The sequence below is a fragment of the Schistocerca serialis genome, chromosome 5, assembly GCF_023864345.2.
Source record: "Schistocerca serialis cubense isolate TAMUIC-IGC-003099 chromosome 5, iqSchSeri2.2, whole genome shotgun sequence".
In the NCBI taxonomy this organism is placed as follows: domain Eukaryota; kingdom Metazoa; phylum Arthropoda; class Insecta; order Orthoptera; family Acrididae; genus Schistocerca; species Schistocerca serialis.
This window is the reverse complement of record NC_064642.1, coordinates 19686268-19708797: the sequence shown is the minus strand read 5'-3', so window position 1 is coordinate 19708797 and position 22530 is coordinate 19686268. Positions and strand designations below refer to the sequence as shown.

General features: G+C 38.7%; 1 protein-coding gene across 2 annotated transcripts in view; it reads right to left on the bottom strand.

Annotated features, from left to right (window-relative positions):
* LOC126481011 (catenin alpha) overlaps positions 1–22530 on the bottom strand; it is a 152473-nt gene that overhangs the window by 86214 nt on the left and 43729 nt on the right. For both annotated transcript variants that reach the window (XM_050104467.1, XM_050104468.1), the window contains exons 5-6: positions 16941–17117; positions 321–524 (exon numbers count right to left, since the gene is read on the bottom strand). In XM_050104467.1, coding sequence (XP_049960424.1) covers positions 321–524; positions 16941–17117 — 381 coding nt within the window. The remainder of the gene's footprint in view (positions 1–320; positions 525–16940; positions 17118–22530) is intronic.

Below are 22530 nucleotides of genomic sequence, written 5' to 3'. Positions count from 1 at the left end.
TACAATGTCATATACATGGCACAGAAAAGATCAATGAATTAACTCATAACATAGAGGAATTGAGAGAATCACAAACTATCAAATTAAACAATATAAGTCTAAAAAGATAATGTAAGGATGACAGATGTCATTTCCTTAATTATTCAGTCTCCTATGTTTTGACAAAGTAACAATCATAATACAAGTGCTCTTTAGTATTCAGATTAAAGTGGAAATGATTCATTTCATAACAAAGCAAGGAAGAATAATATACTTTCCTAAAAGGAAAATTCAAAATGTAACCAAATTACTAGCTTCTATGAAACAAAAATGGCACTTACATTAGACATGTATTCAGACAGCAAGTCCTGCAGTGCCTGGCGCACGGCATTGCACTCTGCAACAATGCGCTCTCTCCTTTCATCTCTAGTGCATGAAGAATCAGCCATTAGAGCAGCTCCACTGATAATACTCTCCAGACGCTCTTCCAAAGAGGGACGAGTACGTACCTCATTGTATGTCAGAGGGTCAATAACAATGTGTTCCTAAGAGGAAAAACACACTGCAATTTCAATATAAAAATTCACTTCAATTCATTACTGCCAATTATAGCTGTAATATGACTAAGTTCTATTTATATAAAACTCAAGTGTCATCATTTTCTACATTCATCTTAACCACTCAACACTTTCTTTGGATGAACAGTTATCTTCTTTACATCATATTCATAAATTAAAGACCGTGTTAAATGCTATGTACCTTATATATACAGGAGGAAAACTCCAAAATGACAGTGTGTGCTACTGACTGTGGTGTGGTATCATTACTTACCTTTTCCCTTCCTTAAATAATAAAAAAAGAGGGGAAAATGAAGGGGGTGGGAGGCTTGTCATGAGACTTTTCTAAATAAGTATTTTTCTTTTATTACAGCTTGTTCAGTAAATGGTAACATCATGAAGAATAGATAACAAAACCGAGTATGTTGCACCAACATTCTTAAGCTTAATAAGATTCAACAATCAATAGCCGTCACTTATAGCTGTCATAAATTCCGTATTTAATTGAATACACAATTATTCACCAATTTGATTAATTTAAGGTTATGTTATCCATATATCACACATTTGGATGTCTACAACAAAATCTTGATATTGACTGTTGGCCAACCAAGAAGAAAAGAACTGCATTTAATAACATAACCATGGGAAAGCGAATATGCAATATACTTTTCAGAATATGCTGCCCTTGCTGTTACTTCAAATGAGATGGCAGTTACATCAACTAATCTACAATGTTTCATTTGAAACAACTGTTCTATTTGAAAAACTAATAACAGTACATGAAGAGTTCCAGTGAAAAATTAAGTGAACAACAGGTTGACGTTTATAAATAATGTAAATGTAAAAATTTGTAAACTGAACACAAAAACCAAAACCACATCAGTTAGAATCACCAAGAAATGATGGATCCTGAGCTGAGCATGTGATGCTAGAACATTCCAATTTTGGCACACATGAGAAAAGTAATTTTACAGAATATGAAGTTATATGCCAAAAATTATAACACTGGACTGCTATGCAATCTCCTCTCATGTTATAACAATAGAAATACAAATTCTGCAAGAAAATCATGTAAAAGCATGAACCACCAAGACAGAAAAGTGAAAACATGGGCCTGAGACACTGGTTCATAGTCACTGGAGAAGTGGTTTCAAGGATTTTACTTTCTAATTTCAATGTCAGTCAAATTAATCACTGAGGCAATTTTATATATTTTGTACACATTCGGCTGAAGTGGAAATGGCAACTTAATTAAGCAGACCTACGAACAAACACAAAACTATGTGCCACACTGTAACCATGGGACAGGCAGTTCATTAGATGCTGTAAAACTTGAAAAATAAACAGAAGTTTTGTGCGGCAATGTATGCATTTATAGGCAGTTTACACCAGCTATGCCCTAAAATAAACATATTAAATAATACAATTTTCTTCAAATTAATGATATGAATATAATAGAGGGAAACATTCCACGTGGGAAAAATATATCTAAAAAGAAAGATGATGAAACTTACCAAACAAAAGCGCTGGCAGGTCGATAGACACACAAACAAACACAAACATACACACAAAATTCTAGCTTTCGCAACCAATGGTTGCCTCGTCAGGAAAGAGGGAAGGAGAAGGAAAGACAAAAGGATATGGGTTTTAAGGGAGAGGGTAAGGAGTCATTCCAATCCCGGGAGCGGAAAGACTTACCTTAGGGGGAAAAAAGGACAGGTATACACTCGCACACACACACATATCCATCCACACATACACAGACACAAGCAGACATTTGTAAAGGCAAAGAGTTTGGGCATTTTTTGGGCAGAGATGTCAGTCGGGGCGGATCCCATGCCACTTTCCTTGACGTTGACCTCCACCTGTCCAATGGCCAGCTTCACACGTCCGTCCACATTAAACCCACCAACAAGCAACAGTACCTCCATTATGACAGCTGCCACCCATTCCACATCAAACGGTCCCTTCCCTACAGCCTAGGTCTTCGTGGCAAACGAATCTGCTCCAGTCCGGAATCCTTGAACCATTACACCAACAACCTGAAAACAGCTTTTGCATCCCGTAACTACCCTCCCGACCTGGTACAGAAGCAAATAACCAGAGCCACATCCTCATCTCCTCAAACCCGGAACCTTCCACAGAAGAACCCCAAAAGTGCCCCACTTGTGACAGGATACTTTCCGGGACTGGATCAGATTCTGAATGTGGCTCTCCAGCAGGGATACGACTTCCTCAAATCCTGCCCTGAAATGAGATCCATCCACATGAAATCCTCCCCACTCCACCAAGAGTGTCTTTCCGCCGTCCACCTAACCTTCGCAACCTCTTAGTTCATCCCTATGAAATCCCCAAACCACCTTCCCTACCCTCTGGCTCCTACCCCTGTAACCGCCCCCGGTGTAAAACCTGTCCCATGCACCCTCCCACCACCACCTATTCCAGTCCTGTAACCCGGAAGGTGTACACGATCAAAGGCAGAGCCACGTGTGAAAGCACCCACGTGATTTACCAACTGACCTGCCTACACTGTGAAGCGTTCTATGTGGGAATGACCAGCAACAAACTGTCCATTCGCATGAATGGACACAGGCAGACAGTGTTTGTTGGTAATGAGGATCACCCTGTGGCTAAACATGCCTTGGTGCACGGCCAGCACATCTTGGCACAGTGTTACACCGTCCGGGTTATCTGGATACTTCCCACTAACACCAACCTGTCAGAACTCCGGAGATGGGAACTTGCCCTTCAGCATATCCTTTCTTCTCGCTATCCGCCAGGCCTCAATCTCCGCTAATTTCTAATTTCAATTTGCCGCCGCTCATACCTCACCTGTCTTTCAACTTCATCTTTGCCTCTGTACATCCGCCCCGACTGACATCTCTGCCCAAAAAATGCCCAAACTCTTTGCCTTTACAAATGTCTGCTTGTGTCTGTGTATGTGTGGATGGATATGTGTGTGTGTGCGAGTGTATACCTGTCCTTTTTTCCCCCTAAGGTAAGTCTTTCCGCTCCCGGGATTGGAATGACTCCTTACCCTCTCCCTTAAAACCCATATCCTTTTGTCTTTCCTTCTCCTTCCCTCTTTCCTGACGAGGCAACCATTGGTTGCGAAAGCTAGAATTTTGTGTGTATGTTTGTGTTTGTTTGTGTGTCTATCGACCTGCCAGCGCTTTTGTTTGGTAAGTTTCATCATCTTTCTTTTTAAATACAATTTTCTGTCATTTCAAAATAATCTTTTGATTGTCCACTGATTCAACAAAGAGCAAGCCAGAATATTTTTTCTTCCAACTTTTATTTCACACTAACTCTACATGCAGAGGAGAATATTATCTTGCTGACCAGGAGAGAGAATAGTATTACTGTACTAACTGTGGTCATTTAGATATGCTAATATACATCAACATTTAAAATATTAGCTATAAATAAACAAACTTATTTGGGAGAAATACGGACAAACAGAAACAAAAAAGAAGACTAGGTTTTAAGGTATCACCAACAATGAGCTCATTTGACATGCCTAAATGAATTGTATATAAAAAATGTCGATACACACTGAGGTGACAAAAGTCTTGAGATACATCCTAATATTGTGTTGGATGTCCTTTTGCCAGGCACAGTGCAGCAATTCGACATGGCACAGATTCAACACGTTGTTGGAAGTCCCCTGCGGAATTACTGAGCCATGCTGTCTCTATAGCTGTCCATAACTGGGAAAGTGTTGCCATTCCAGGAGTTGTGCATGAACTGATCTCTCAATTACGGCCCACAAATGTTCGATGGGATTCACATTATGTGATCTGGATGGCCAATTCATTCACTCAAATTGTGCAGAACGTTCTTCAAACCTATCAACAACAACTGTGGCCTGGTGACAGTGCGAACCATCATCCATAAAAATTCCATACTCAACTGAGTACATGAATTCTACGAATGGCTGCAAACAACCATTTCCAATCAAAGATTGATTCAGTTGCGTCAGAGTGCTATAGCCATTCCAAGTAAACACAGCCCACACCAATATCGATCCACCACCAGCTCGCACAGTGTCTTGTCGACTACTCAGGTCTATGGCTCGTATGGCCTGCACCACATTCGAACCCTACCATCAGTTCTTACCAACTGAAATCAAGACTTAGTTTCCAGTTGCCTAGAGTCCAACTGATATGTCATGAGCCCAAGAGAGGCACTGCAGGCGATGTCCCGTTGTTTGCACAGGAACTCGCGTCTGACACCTGCTGCCATAGCCCATTAACACCAAATTTCACTACACCGTCCTAATGCATACATTCGCCATATATTCCACTTAATTTCTGCGGTTACTTCATGCAGTGCTGCTTGTCTGTTAGTACTGCAACTGCATAGAATTGTTACGGCTCTTGGTCTTAAGTGGCTTTTGGCCACTGCATTGTCCGTTGTGAGAGAATGCCTGAAATTTGGTAATGTCGGCACACTCTTGACACTGTGGATCTCGGAATACTGAATTCCCCACTGATTTCCGAATTGGAATGTTTCATATGACTAGCCCCAACTACCATTCTGAGTGCGAAGTTTGTTAACTCCTGTTGTGCAGCCATAATCGTGTCAGGAACGTTTCCACATGAATCACCTGAGTATAAATGACAGCTTCACCAACGCACTGCCCTTTTATACCTTGTGTACACAATACTAATGCCATCTGTATATGTGCATATCGCTATCCCATGACTTTTGTCTTCTCAGTGTTAAAGCATAGGTAAAACTATGAGTCACAATGTAAATTACTTATGTGAAAGCACATTCTACCAAACACAAATATAATAGGACTGGCAGTAGCTAATACTGCTAGAAAGTACCCTGAAATATGGCCTACTCAGTGGCTTTTAGTGTATGTTTGTATATGCAGATATAAAAAATCTGTAATTAATTTTTTTCTCAGCTACATGAATCAATATGTCATAGAACATTTTATACAATATATTTTAAATACAGCATGTGAATCATCAACTCTACCAGAAACATCTGCAGTTGGATGGCCACCATAAGAGGATGCATGCAAAATGCAAGTAAAATGAAGTGCAATGTCTCATCAAAATACATACACTGACCATTCAGAACATTACGACCACTGACCTACTACTGATGTAAACCCGTCCAGGTGATAGCAGCATTACCTGGTGAGAAATGACTGCACACATGGTGCACGAAGTATCAATGAGCGTGCTGTTGTGTGTAGAATGGGAAAGGCATGCAATATTTCTGAGTGTGACCGAAGACAGATTGTAATGGCTCAGAGGCTCGACACAAGCATTTCAGAAACTGCACAACTTTTCAACTGTGTGAGAAGTGCTGTGGTGAATGTCTCCAACACATGGTGAAACCAAGGTAAAAGCACATCCAGACATCATGGGGTTGGACGACCAACCCTCATTATTGATGTCGAGGCTGAGCAGACTGGAAAAACAGGGCAGGTGGCAAACTGTGGCAGACCTAACATCAAACTTTAATGCTGGGCAGAGTACAAGTGTGTCTGAACACACAGTGCACCAGACACTCCTAACGATGAGCCTTCGCAGCCGACAACCCATGCATGTGCCAATGTTAACACCACAACACTGGCAACTACAACTGAAAAGGGCATGTGCCCATCAGCAGTGGATGTTGGGGCAGTGGCAGAGCACTGCATGATCTGATGAATCCTGGTACCTTCTTCATCATGTCGATGGGATGGTAAGGATTCATCACCTTCCAGGGAAAGAGCTCTTTGACACCTGTACTGTGCGCTGGAGACAAGCTGGCAGTAGCTCCATTATGCTCTGGGGAACATTCACAGGGGCATCTGTGGATCCAATGGAGCTCGTGCAAGGCACCATGATGTGCAAGGAGTATTGCATACTGGTTGCAGACCACATACACTCCTTCATGATGATCATGTTCCCCAATGGCATTGTCATTTTTCAACACGATAGTGTGCCATGTCTCAAGGGCAAGAGTGTGATGGAGTGGTTAGAGGAATACAGTGGGTAGTTCAAATTGATATGTTGGCCCCCCAACTCAGCAAATCTGAACCCGATCGAATACATCTGGGATGTGATTGAACATGTTATGTCTGCAGATATGGTGCCAACTCCCTCCAGCGACCTACCGACGCCTCATTGCTTCCATGCCGTGACACGTCACCACTGTTATCCATGTCAAAGGTGGACACATCAGCTATTAGGTAGGTGGTCATAATGTTCTGGCTAATCAGTGTACATGTCGTGATGTTTGGAACTTTCCCGGCGTACTCATTGTTCCATAAAAACATGGGAGAACTTCTACAGCTGTACTCACCTGAAGAAGGCCAAAAGACTTTGTGCCGAAATATCATGGCAAGATGTTACTGACTTACGGCAGTTTTTATGGAACAAGTGTACATGTCGCTTAACACTAGAACCAGTGTATTATTTATATATCTACAATCACAACAGTGATCAAGTTGACAACTGCGGCACAGCTACCCCTTTTTACCTATTTTAACACATTGGTAATGGCAATATGAAATGCTGTTTATGAAAGGAACATTCAAACTAAAGGTTTATACATCGTTTTAATTCATAGTTATCAGTTTTTGTAACTGGACTGGTTTTGGTATAAGCATTAAACAGTATGCAAAACTGTATTTTCTTTTACTCCTGATTGCTGAATGCAAACAATGCATCACTTTGGGACTAATTTCATTCATTTTCCACACACAGGTTACCGACTGGTGCCACATACATCAGTCATCTTGATTTTACCATTTTACACTTTGTGCTGCATTCTACATTTCTTACTAACTGGTTTGTCTCCAGTATTTGACTCACTGCTGATTACAGGAAATCCTGTTTGCCACCTATTTTTCACATGTTCATGTCCTAGTTCTTTATTGAAATGCTGCAAAAACTGTTTGCGGGTGATAACTTTTTCATATAACTGCTCTGTTAAAGAATCCAAGGATTTATTTGGCAAAACCAATGTACTGTAAAACATCCTATCTGCAACACTGCTTTCACTTAATATTTTTTAGCCATGTGGTCCAATATACTACACTATATTTCACTTTATTATTCATTTCAAATCATATTCATCATCTATATCTGAACGACAAACACTGGGAACATAGCGCTTTTGAGATTCATATGTTGGTCATCAAATGAATCCCTGTACCTTTATTCTTCAATACTTTGGGCATGTGCAAAAATGTGAACCAATTTTCAGTTCACACTTTTCTTGTGCTTCTAAGGAATGGTGCCATAAGCTTCATGACGAGGTATACAGAAAGAGATTTTTTTGCCTCTGGTTTAAAGTTCACTTTTTGCCAAGTATCAAAATCCATGGAAGAGTGTGTCTACAACCACTGACAATCAAAATCTGATGCCAAAAGTATCTGCTTTACTAGCCATGTACTGCATAAATCTGCATGTGCTCTTGGTGGGAGATTGCTGTCCATCAATTGCAACGTTCTACCCCAAACTAGAAAAGAATTTCAATAAAAAATTCTAAACAATTTTAGATATATTACTATTACAAATAGTCACCAAAAAGTCACAACATGGTGAATTTTGATGTTTCTCTTCATATGTGACATTGGTCATGCTATCTGCTGTAAAAGATTTTGCTTATGTGCTCCTCCAACTGCCTTTAAGATATCATCCAAAATCTCCCGTCCCATCTTTCCCAAATTTTGAATGGTGGATATAACTGATACCTAGCCCTCCTTCCCCCTCTTTCTCAGCTGAATAAAATGTCATTCCTTCCAGATCCAGAATGATATGCTCATTTTTATTGACGAGTTTGTCTTTCTGCGTAACTGTCACTTATGTAACTTCTCTAAGCAGTATATAATTACATTCACTTGTTTCAGCACTATCTCAAATTTAATCATCACAACTAGTTTCTACTTGTCTTTCCATTTCACTACCCTCAGACTTTGCACTTGCTCTAAACTCAGAGCAGATGGTATAAACATTGTGTAATACCTTCTCTGACAACTTATAAGAAGTTCTCAATATCTGTGTAACAATATACACACAACCAGGCACTTTAGATATAGTAAGACACAATAATATATTGTAACACCACCTAACAGTCACGAGAAATGCAAGTGAGCTTTTTGCAGTACACACGGGTGACAATGCTGTGGGGTAAAAAAAAAAAAAAAAAAAAAAAACACCACTGGTGCAGTACTACATACACCATCAGAAATACACTGAAGTACCAAAGAAACTGGTATGGGCATTCGTATTCAAATACATAGGCAGAATACAACACTGAGGTCAACAACGCCTATATAAGACAAGAAGTGTCTGGCGCAATTGTTACATTGGTTACTGCTGCTGCGATGGCAGGTTATCGAGATTTAAGTGAGCTTGAATTTGGTGTTATAGTCGGCACACGAGTTATGGGACACAGCATCTCTGAGGTAGCGATGAAGTGGGGATTTTCCCATATGACCATTTCATGAGTGTACCGTGAATATCAGGAATCCAGTTAAACATCAAATCACCGACTTCGCTGTGGCCGGAATAAGATCCTGCAAGAACGGAACAAACAACGACTGAAGAGAATCGTTCGGACACACCATACATCCAGAATTGCTACAGAGTAGCTCCAAGAACACTCTTGTAAGTTTAAACACTTCCACTGGTCAACAAACTCCCCAGACATGAACATTATTGAGCATATCTGGGACACCTTGCAACGTGCTGTTCATATCTGGGATGCCTTGCAACGTGCTGTTCAGAATAGATCTCCACCCATTCTTACTCTTACTCTTACTGTTTTAGGGACAACCCTGCAGGATTCCTGGTGTCAGTTCCCCGCTGCACTACTTCAGACATTAGTCCATGCCATGCCACATCATGTTGAGGCAGTTCTTCGTGCTTGTGGGGGCCCTACACAATATTAGGTAGGTGTACCAGTTTCTTTGGTTCTTCAACGTAAAAGCAACGAATATAGCTACAGTTCTGTAAATTCTACAATGTAATCTCTGATGACAATAAATAACAGTCAAAAAATTTTGAAGTTTTATGAAAAAATATTATTGTTACTGGCAAACAAAATTTCAAAACAATCAGTGATTCCATGGTTCAAGCGTTACGTGAACATACTTGTAACACTCTCACATTGTTGACGGATAGTGTCGTCATTTCGTGAACGGTACTGTAACATCCCATGTAGCCTTCATTCAATGCAAATTGTGTTTAAATGTGTACACAGCAGTAAAATCAAAGTTAGTCCATAATTTTGAAATGACTAGATAAAGGTAATCTGGAACATACCCTAAAGACAAACTCCAAAAAGGCTGAGATCTGTTTGGAGAGTTGAAAGACAGTACTATCTGACCACAAAGGAGGTTGTTTTTGTGAACAGTCAAATTTTGGAGAGAGTTCAAAGATCTGATGATAGAACACAAATCCAAAAGTAGAGCTCAGAATGAAAAACTGTTGTTCAAAATCTGGACAAATATAAGCATGTACTGATCTCTATGTATGAGGTTAAGTCAATTTATTATCCGCAAAGTAGTTATAAAATTTTACTGTAATCAAATAGGAAACTTACAAGAACATCATTTATCGACATAGTCTCCTTGCGATTCAATACACTTGGTCCATCGTTGTACAAGCTTCCTGATGCCTTCATAAAATAAGGTTCTCAGTTGAGCTGCGAGCCTGGAATGCACCGTTTCTTTCACTGCTTCATCTGAGGCAAATTGATGGCCGCTTAATGCATGTTTGAGTGGACCAAACAAGTGATACTCAGAAGGGGAAAGATCGAGACTATATGGAGGATGATCCAGTACTTCAAATTTGAGTTTCTGGAGCGTTTCAGCAATGTGGGCAGCAGTATGCAGGTGGGCATTGTCGTGCAACAACACAACACCTTTTGACAGCAATCCTCGACATTTACTTCACATTGCAGGCTTTAGCCTGGCAATAACCATCTCACTGTAACATACACTGTTTATTATTGTGCCCCTTTCTCCATAATGTTCCAGTACAGGACCTTGTGCATCCTAAAAAGCTGTAAGCATCAGTTTTCCTGCGGACGGGTTGGGTCTTGAACCTTTTCTTGCATGGCGAATTTTTGGATGTTTCCATTCCATAATCTGCCATTTACTCTCCAGCTCGTAATGATGGATCCATGTTTTGTCACCAGTTATGATCCTGTCCAAGAAGTTGTCCCCTCATTACCATAGTGATCCAAATGTTTTTTGCAGATGTCCAAGTGCGTTCGTTTTTGCAAATGTGTGGTTGTTTTAGGATCTTGCACAAACTTTATGAAACCCAAGTCTGTTGTGAATGATTTCGTAGGCAGAACTGTGACTAATTTGCAGACGATGTGCCATTTTGTCAATAGTTAATCGTCTGTCCAAGAGAATCATTTCATGTGAACGCTCAATGGTTTCTTCATTTGTGGTGGTAGATGGTCATCCAGCTTCTTCATCGTGCGTAACACTTGTGCGACCATCTCTGAATTTTTCAATCCATTTGTAAACACACTGTTGTGGCAAAACACTGTTTCCACACTGTACCGAAAATCTTCAATGAATTTTGGCCCAATACGCCTTCCGACCACAAAAAAAACAGATCACTGAACGTTGCTCTTCTTTGGTGCAAATAGACAGCGAAGCAGCCATGATTAACAGAACGGCAGCGATAACGAAACTAACCTAGCAGGTGGAAAATGGCAAAGATTCACAACAAATAAACAAAGCATGCTTCACCAACGTAAAATGACAGTACTACCAAAATAAACAAAAATATAATTAAATTGCAGATAATAATTGACTTACTCTCATACATATTCATCAGCAGTCATAATGATAAAGTCATACAAATTAGGTCCCTGAAGGAGTACCCAGAATATCGCTGATCGCATTCTTCATTTGTTAAATGTAATAAGATGGTTGGAAACTAATAACTGCACTTTGTGATGTGCTGTATAGTGCACACTGGTCAACGGACTTCATCTGTGCTGAATATCTACAATAGGGTTCAGCTGAATCTAACGGATGGAGAGAAAAGAATACAAACAGGTCGATCAAGGTGTTGTTTAAAAATGAAAATCCACACAGGTACACAAATTCAAAAACAAAATTTTTGTCAGTCTATTAATACAGGCAACTCTTTGATTTATTGCATTAAGTTCAGACGGTTTTAAAACTTGAAAAGCTGCTGCAAATTGTCTGACCAAAAGAAAACAATAGCTGGAATAAAATGTTATGGAGAACAATTCAGATCAGAAATACAACAAATTATGAAAATTCTTGTTAAAGCAAGACAGTAAAGAAGAAATGTGATGACATAACTTTTAAATATCTTCAACTAATGTCAACTACAGTCACAGGTGCAGTCTAAACTATAAAGTTAACCATGCAGTTAACATGTGAAATAAAATTATACCCCTAGAAACACACTTGAATTTTAGAAGCTCTCTATAACCTAATGTGGATTTGGTTAGAAACTAAATCTAGTTTCTCTCTCTTTCTTAAATCCTGCAGAACACACACACAGTTATATCTATAAATTCCTGTAATATACTCTACTTGCCTCAAATGTCTCAAATTACATTACCACACACACACACACACACACACACACTGCCGATCCTCCTTTTATTCGTTTTGTCTCTTTTTGTGTTACTTTGCTGTATATATACTATTTTACTATGTCAAAAGAACATGTTAACTGCAATGCAAACTCGCAAAATTGTTTTCCATTTGAAGACGCATACAGATGATGTATGAGCAATTTTTTTTTCTTTCTCATGCCTCCCCCAAGTCCATATCAAGTTTCTTGAATGTTGTCCATCTGGAATCTCTTTCTTTCCCTTCTTCATCTTGGCACGTGCAGTGTTACAAATACTGATAGTAACATTAATGTCTATCTTGACTGAGTGATGCCAGATAGACATTTATAAATTTGTATTTCAAAGTATTTACATCTGTTTTATTTCAATATTTTCACACAATTTTGCTTCTTTTCAGTTTTATGTGGAGTTCACAAGATCATGCCAACATACTTTTCTATGGTCACAGTTTTCTTTTCCATCATCACAGTTCTGCACTTTTTGCCGATGGTCAGCAATCACGAGTGTTTGTAATCTGCGTTGTAAGTAGCCTCATTACACTCTACTTTAACAATTAGGAAAAGAGGAAGTCTAAAGCATTGCAATTAGTCCAGTCTAAATGCAAGAAGATATTTTGGGAAAAACATTAGAGAATTTTCTTAGCAATAAATTATTTGCAACCAATAGTTCAAATCTATAGAAGTAAAACAGATTAAATATATCTAATGCACATAATATGCAAGGATATTTCCTAAATTCAAAGTTATCATCACTGAACAAAAGTCATCTGTGATGCAGATGTCCAAGTGAAAATAATTAATATTGAAACATTCTCCAGTTTTCTACATTGAATTTTTTCAATAACCAGACACTAAAAGTAAGAAAATTAATTAAAACAAAAAGGCAATAATACTATGATCTATTTGACATTATTAGTACCAAGAAGTAGTACATTAAGTTGTGTGGAGTTTCCTCACATTCTAACAAAGTGATGATTTTCACTGTCAAAATTAATACATCAAAACACGAAGGCACGCTGCACACGATAAAACCTTCAGTTTGTTTGTCCAATTTCCCTCACATTTTATAACTTGACATCAGCATAACCATGGACCTTGCTACGGTGATGTGCCTGGCTTGCCTTAACAAAAAAGATAGCTGTACTGCAGGTATGCTCTGATCATACTTTACTGGTTATTAAATGCACATTACAACTAAAACAACAACAGAGCCACTGCTGTCTCTGAGTGCTAAGGCCCAACCACGACTGAGGCAAGCAGTGACCTTTGCTGGGGGTACAAAAGAGGCATGGTGTGGGGATGGGGATGATTAGCAGAGAAGGGCTGGAAGAAGCCGCTAGTGCTGCCTGTGGAAATGTGCACACGGACGTGGTGGCGACAGGACATTGAGCTACTAGCTGCAGCATCAAGAAGCTGTACCAGGAGCAGTGGGTGGAAAGGACGGGCAAAGGTGAGAGGATAGAAGTAAAGAACGGGAAAGGATTATGCAGGTGTGCTGATTGGACAGAAGGCATGTATGGGGCTGGAGGGGGAGCAGGGAAGGGGGAAGCGGAAAGGCAGGTGAAGGAGACACAGTAGCGAAAGCTGAAGGCAGGGATGTTATGGAAATGAAGGATATGTTGCAGAGAGAGCTCCCAACAGCACAATTCAGAACAGTTGGCGTTTGTGGGAATAATCCAGATGGTCATCTGGCCACCATCCTGAGCAATCTGGATCATTCCCACCAACACCAGCTTTTCTGATTGCATAGGTGGGAGATCTTTGGGAGAACAAACTGTGACAAAAGCAGGATGTATGAGACAAGCAAAACACCCTCAGATTTCTGAAAAACTGTAATAATACCAACTTCAAAGAAGGCCGGTTCTGACGAGTGTGAGTATTACCAAACCATTATTTTAATTAGACACAGTTGCAAAATAGTAATGTGAATTACCTACTGAATGATGAAACAGTTGGTGTAAGCTAGGGGGAGATCGAATTGGATTCTGGAGGAATGTAGGAATGTACAAAGCAATACTGACTACAACTTATCATAAAAAATACATTCCTCCAAGTCAAATTCACATTTAAAGCATCTGTAGATTTAGAAAAAGTTTTTGACACTGCTGACTGAAATACACTCTTTGCAATTCTGAATATACCATGGGTAAAACACAAAATGCAGAACATTAGCTGCAACTTGCACAGAAGCAAATACCAACAAAGTAATGGAATGTAATCAAATTAACTTTCATGATGCTGAGGGAATTAAATTAGGAAATGAGACACTAAAAATAGCAGGTGAGTTTTGATACTCAGGCAGTAAAGTAACAGATTATGGCCAAAGCAAAGAGGGTATATAATGTAGTCTTCTAATGGCAATAAAAGCCTTTCTGTGAAAAAAGTGGTAGTTCACATCAAATAAAAACTTACACCTAAGGAAGTATTCACCTCGCAGCAACCTTATTCAACACTGAAACAGAGAGGTCAAACAATAGAGGTTTTTGCATATGATGCTAGAGGTGAGTGCTAAAGATTAGACATGTACATCAGATAACTAATGATAAGCTACTCAATAGTATTGGGGAAAAAAGATTGTTGTGGTACAACTTGACTAAAGGAAAGGATAGGCTCATAGGACACACCTGTCATGCCGAAGAACACTTAATTTGGTACAATATGGATGTGTGGAAGTAAAAATTGTACAGGAATATCAATCTTGACAACAGTGAACAGGTCAAAGTAGAAGCAGACTGCAATAGTGACATAAAGATGAAGAGACTTGCATAGGATACACTTGCATAGAGAGCTACTTAAAAGCAGTATTTGGACCGAAGACAAAAAAAAGAAATAACCAGTTTAAAAAGTCATATTAGCAAAGTACTGAGACCAATTATTTACAGAAGAATGGAAAAATCAGTAGAAGTCGACCTCCGGGAACATCAATTTGAGTTCCAGAAAAGATGGGAATATGCACAGCAATACTGGCCTTGCAACTTATCTTAGAATAAATGCAAACCTACATTTATAGCATGTGTAGATTTAAAGCATGCTTTTGGCAACACTGAGTGGAATACACTCTGTAATCTTGAATGTTGTAGGGATAAAATACAGGGAGCACAGGTTATCCACAACCTCAACCTGTACAGAAATCAGATCACAGTTAACAAGAGTCAAAGGACATGACCAGGAAGCAGTGGTTGAGAAGTGAGTGAGACAGGAGTATAGCATATCTCTCACGTTATTCAATCTGTACATTACGTAAACAGTAATGGATACAAAGGAGAAATTTGAAGCGGTAAACAAAGATCAGGAAGAAGAAATAAAAAGACAGATGTTTGTCGATGACTTTATAGCTCTGTTAGACATAGTAAAGGACTGGGAAGAGCAGTTGAATGGAATGGATAGTGTCTATAAAAGACATTATAAGATGAGTGTCACCAGAAGCAAAACGAGAATAATAAAATGTAGTTGAATTAAATCAGGTGATGCTGCAGGAATTAGATTAGGAAACGAGACACTAAAATGTCATACACGAGTTTTGTTATTTGGACAGTAAAACAACTGATGATGGCCAAAGTAGAAAGTATACAAAATTCAAACTAACACCAGCAAGGAAAGAATATCTGAAAAACATAAATTTGTTCAAATTGAATATAAATTTAATTATTAGAAAGTGTTTTCTGGCAGTATTTGTCTACAGTGTAGCCTTGTAAGGAATTGAAACATGGAGAATAATCAATGCAGACGAGAAGAGAAGCTTTTGAAATGTGGTATTACAGAAGTAGGCTGAATATTAGATCGCCAGATTGAATAACTAATGAGGAAGTATAAAATCAAGTTGGGGGGAAAATTTTTTTTTGACACAACTTGACTAAAATATCAGACTGAAGAGCACAACAACAACAATAACAACAACATGGGAACTGATTAGTGCCCACAAAATAGACCCAGTGCTGAGCAGCAGACCAGACTGTAGGAAAGTCCATTCAATTGGAAAGTGTCAGAGCACAACAGTGGTAGTACGTGTGTCATTGCATTTGAGTGTTTGTTAACTGAAAAGAAGGAATTTGTATAAGATCCAAGCAATTTTATCTATAATTCCTCTATATAGTGAGTTGTTACTTATATTCATATATGTATTACAGTTGCCTGAGATTTTCTATTAATGCACACAACTTTTATGTACCATATTCATATCTAGTAAATAACTGTTAATCTGAGCAACGACACTGCCTCTTTATTTCTTCTTCCACTGTTCCAAGTTACCCGAACTTACTGTTTGTGAAGGTCTCTATTTCAACCCAAATTGTCATAGTTTCCTTACTGACTCTTTAATATTATGTTCTACCTGCTCTCTTTTCTCTGTGCCATTACCGAGATTAAACAACCATAAAATACTTAATCAACCTTTCAACAGTGTTTTCTAGCAATTCAACATAGTCTCTTCTATTTAAAAGCATACAAACAGAATATGAAAAATAAATACTCATGGAAATATGATAAGAACACAAACACATTAATTTTAATGTATCTCAGGATAATTTTAAAGTATCTCAGGAAGAACACCATATCACCAGTAACCATAAATTATGTTTAATAACCATACATTATGTTTAATAAGAGATAAACATTAAAACACCAATAACAGTCCTTAGCATATTATACAGTACAGGTAACATCGAACTTCAGTTACCAATGAAATAGTGAATGAACAGGAATGAACATTCATCAAACGTAACAAATGTAGATAGAATACACTCCCTAGCGTGTAAATGATAACTAATGCAAATTCATAAACAAACGAACAAAGAAACAAACAGGTACGTACATCAAAATCATCAAGTGCTGCAGCTAGTTCACCTGGGCCATCATACGGGTTCTGGGGCACAGAAGGCCCCTTGCCTTGTGCCACATCAGATATTGTGTTGACTGCTTCACAAACTTGTTTGAACACGTAGTCACGATTTGCTTTTGCTGCTGCAAGCTCAGGGTGACGTACATATACCTGCAGATTTTTGAGTTATATGGATATAGTTCAAGCCACTACAGCATCTACATTTAACAGTCTAGCCTAATCAACTATGCTAAAAATAAGCAATAGTTAGCTATTTACTCTGAAAGTCATCATTAAATAGACTAATGAACAACTTTCTTTTTTATGCTTAGTACAAAGTTTAAAACAAAAGAAAGATGTCATTGTTTTTCTGAACCAATTTCCATAAATTAAGTTCATAATCACCCTTGTAACCAAACTTGTTTCTGGTGGTTAACCTTAGAGGCTTTAAATGTAGCACAGCCAATGGGTAGATGCAACATTCTAATAAGCACAAGAAACCAGAAAAAATGAGAGGATACTTACTGTAGGCAATGCTTCCAGTCCCTTCACTTTGTGATTCAAAATACCTTATCTTTGCCACTGCGTGTTTGAAACCCCATGCTTCAATTACTCATATTTTGAGGTAGTGGTGGAGGTTGTTAAATCTAAAAGGGAATGGGAGGATTGTATGCCAGCATGAAGTATCAGTAGGATGCCAAATTAATATACTCACCATGTAGTTCGAGAAGTTCTGAAGTTTAGTGTGGAAGTACTCTACATTAAACAATGATTCGCATTGTAGAATAGGAAATAACTTATACTTTTTGTATGACAATAATGTATGCCCATTCAATAATTTATTCAGATTGTTATTTCAAACTTTGCTGAGATATTGAATAGTTGTGGTGGTCAGAGCTACCACTGTGAAGTGAATTATAGTGTAATACACACAGAAGATTGGTGATATTTTCAATTATTATCGAACTTTATGCAATACATCATATTTTTATGCAATGTTTCCATGTTTTAATCCTTAATGCATTCTGTAAGTCTGAATATAGTGACTGTTTTCAGATAGAGTAAATGTATTCACCTCACTCCACAGAAAGAGAGGCAGAATATAAACTCTTTTCATACACTGTCAATATAGTCAGTGAGATATTACTCTTATGGAAGTGATTTCAAACACCACAGCTCAAAATACAAGCAACAAACTAAAAAAAATGATGAAAGACTCAAAACACAGCAGAAAGGTAAGTGCAGTTGAAGTCTCATGACATCCCATAGAACAGACAGAAAATTAAGAAAAATGGTAGTGGAAAACTGAAAAGAACAGATACAAGTGATTAAGAACACGCTGGAGTGCCTATACTACCCATACTGTGGAGCAAAGATTCAATGAAATGGGGCTACAATACCACCGTGCCGCCAAGAGACACAAACGTAACCCAGTGATGAAACAAAAATGACTAGAATGGGACAAAAAGTACAAAAACTGGACCATGGATGACTGGAATGAGATAAATAAATGATCTCATCATCCTGCTCCTTCTTTTATGATAACAGACACTTCCAATTGTGACATGTAAATTCTTTTCGGGTCCATTTTTCTGATGAAACAAGTATGCAAATTCCGCAAGACAAAACAGAATTTGTGAGTTGCAGGAGGCATGAAACATTCCACAAAGATTGCACAGCTCGATGAGTCAAGCATCCTCTTTCAGTGACGGTTTGATTTGTGGTAAGTAGCAAAGGAAATGGACACATTTATATTGTGAAAGAGAGGACTTGTCAAGTTCAGTACTGGAAATCGTATTTCTTCCCTATGTGAACAACTGGTTTCCCAACAACAATTACATCTTTATGCACAATTCTGCACCAAGCCACAGTGCAAAATCTGTTACAAAATATTGAAATGAGACTGGAATTCATGTTTTGAACTGGCCAGGGAACTTCAGAGACATGAATCCAATTGAAAATGTCTGGCAAGGACTGAAGATGGAAATTGCAAAGGGAGATATACCCACGAGTAACATCAGGATGACAGAAAAACTTTTCAGACCATGGCACAGGATACTTTAACTCTATAATATGTCGAAGAAATGCATTATGAGCATTCCAAGGAGAATTAAAGATTTGATGGCTGATAAAGGAGAACATACCAAATACTGAACACTCTGTTCATCTTCATGATCTTCAGTAAAAATGTGTGTGTGTGTGTGTGTGTGTGTGTGTGTGTGTGTGTGTGTGTGTGTGTGTGTGTTTTTCTTCTTCTTTAAAATAGTTTAATGAAATATTAGTTAGACATGAAACTTAAGTTCATAAACATAATAAAATTGCTGTGTCCATTCAGTTAGTAAATCATTTGGCACATCACTGTATGTGTGGTGAGATGTGTTTCCCTTCCACAAACATATGCCACTGACATCCATGCATAAAATATTCATTCAATAATTAAAGACACAAATTGGTCTGGGGGAAAAACTGGTAGTAGGGCAAGTTTGGTACTTCTATGGCTTTAAGTTGGCATCAGTGGGATGAGCCCTGATTAGCTGATGTATCAACATTGTTTTGTTTATAACCTCAAAAATACATTTCAAGATGGCGAGTCCACTTGAAATATCCACACTAGTTGAACAACATTCAGTTTTTCGTTTTTTGCTTGCTGATGGCAAGAAACCAGAGAATATATACTGTAGAATGTCTAAAGTTTATGGTGAAGGTTGTATGAATCGTGCAAATTTTTACAAGTGGGTACAGCAGTTCAAAAATTGTTGCGACTCAGTGATTGCCAAACACTATTCTGGTTGACCAGTTGCAGTTTCAACTCCCTCACTTGAAAGTCGAATCGATTACATCATTCGTGCCAACCGCCGTGTGACTATGGAAATGATAGTTGATAAGGTTCAAGTTAGTACTGGTGCAGTTCATAACATTATCTGTAACACGCTGAAGTGCCGCAAAACATGTGCGAGACGGATCCCAAAGGAGTTGACACACCTACACAAGGAAACAAGGTTGAGAGTGTGCACAGAGCTACAGGAATGTTGTAAAAGAGAAAGTGTGCACTTCCTCAACAAAGCTTTTTAACTTGTGATGAAACTTGGGTTCATTATTACGAGCCAGAATCAAAAAGACAAAGCACACCACCTCACCTGTCATGAAAAAATTCTAAACTCACACATCAGCAGGAAAAGTCATGTTGACGTGTTTTGGGATGCTGAAGGTCCAGTTTTTTTTTTTTTTATCACCTCAAAGAGCAACATACAATGAACAGCCAGTACTACTCGGATTGCTTTTAAACAAGGTGAAAGCAGCCATGAGAGACAGATGTTGTGGAACTCAGAGGAGAGGTGTGGTTCTCCAGCAAGACAACGCACATCCTCGTATTGCTCAACTACCACGAAACCATCAACAAAATGGGCTGGGAAGTACTGCCTCATCACCCTTACAGTCCTGATTTAGCACCTAGTGATATCCATTCGTTTCGTGCACTGAAGGAGGCATTATGTGGGAAGAGGTTCCACGACAACAAGGACATGAAAAAGTTCGTAGGAAATTTGTTCAAAGATAAAGAGTTCTTCACAGCCGGAAAAGAAAGCTTGTAACCCATTGGAACAAGTGCACAAATATTTAAGGGGATTATGTTGAAAAGTAGAAAAAGTATTGTTTTGTAAAAACAAACACTTTTTTCTCCAGACCAATTTGTCACATTAATTATTGAATTACCCTCGTATATAGAGGGGAATGGATAGGTTAAAGTTAGATATAGTGGGAATTAGTGAAGTTCGGTGGCAGGAGGAACAAGACTTTTGGTCAGGTGATTACAGGGTTATAAATACAAAATCAAATAGGGGTAATGCAGGAGTAGGTTTAATAATGAATAAAAAAATAGGAGTGCGGGTTAGCTACTACAAACGGCATAGTGAACGCATTATTGTGGCCAAGATAGACACAAAGCCCATGCCTACTACAGTAGTACAAGTTTATATGCCAACTAGCTCTGCAGATGATGAAGAAATTGATGAAATGTATGACGAGATAAAAGAAATTATTCAGGTAGTGAAGGGAGACGAAAATTTAATAGTCATGGGTGACTGGAATTCGTCAGTACGAAAAGGGAGAGAAGGAAACATAGTAGGTGAATATGGATTGGGGCGAAGAAATGAAAGAGGAAGCCGCCTTGTAGAATTTTGCACAGAGCATAACTTAATCATAGCTAACACTTGGTTCAAGAATCATGAAAGAAGGTTGTATACCTGGAAGAATCCTGGAGATACTAAAAGGTATCAGACAGATTACATAATGGTAAGACAGAGATTTAGGAACCAGGTTTTAAATTGTAAGACATTTCCAGGGGCGGATGTGGATTCTGACCACAATCTATTGGTTATGAACTGCAGATTGAAACTGAAGAAACTGCAAAAAGGCGGGAATTTAAGGAGATGGGACCTGGATAAACTGAAAGAACCAGAGGTTGTAGAGAGTTTCAGGGAGAGCATTACGGAACGATTGACAACAATGGGGGAAAGAAATACAGTAGGAGAAGAATGGGTAGCTTTGAGAGACATGATAGTGAAGGCAGCAGAGGATCAAGTAGGTAAAAAGACGAGGGCTAATAGAAATCCTTGGGTAACAGAAGAGATGTTGAATTTAATGGATGAATGGAGAAAATATAAAAATGCAGTAAAAGAAGCCCGTCTCAAAAATGAGATCGACAGGAAGTGCAAAATGGCTAAGCATGGATGGTTAGAGGACAAATGTAAGGATGTAGAGGCACATATCACTAGGGGTAAGATAGATACTGCCTACAGAAAAATTAAGAGAGACCTTTGGAGAAAAAGAGAACCACTTGCATGAATATCAAGAGCTCAGATGGAAACCCAGTTCTAAGCAAAGAAGGGAAAGCAGAAAGGTGGAAGGAGTACATAGAGGGTCTATACAAGGGTGATGTTCTTGAGGACAATATTATAGAAATGGAAGAGAATGTAGATGAAGATGAAATAGGATATATGATACTGTGTGAAGAGTTGGACAGAGCACTGAAAGACCTAAGTTGAAACAAGGCCCTGGGAGTAGACAACACTTCATTAGAACTACTGACAGCCTTGAGAGAGCCAGGCCTAACAAAACTCTACCATCTAGTAAGCAAGATGTATGAGACAGGCGAAATACCCTCAGACTTCAAGAAGAATATACACTACTGGACATTAAAATTGCTACACCAAGAAGAAATGCAGATGATAAATGGGTATTCATTGGACAAATATATTATACTAGAACTGATATGTGATTACATTTTCACACAATTTGGGTGCATAGATCCTGAGAAATCAGTACCCAGAACAACAACCACCTCTGGCCATAATAATGGCCTTGATACACCTGGGCATTGAGTCAAACAGAGCTTGGATGGCATGTACAGGTACAGCTGCCCATGAATGCAGCTTTAACACGATACCACAGTTCATCAACAGTAGTGACGAGCCAGTTGCTCAGCCATCACTGACCAGATGTTTTCAGTTGGTGAGAGATCTGGAGAATGTGCTGGCCAGGGCAGCAGTCGAAAATTTTCTGTATCCAGAAAGGCCCATACAGGACC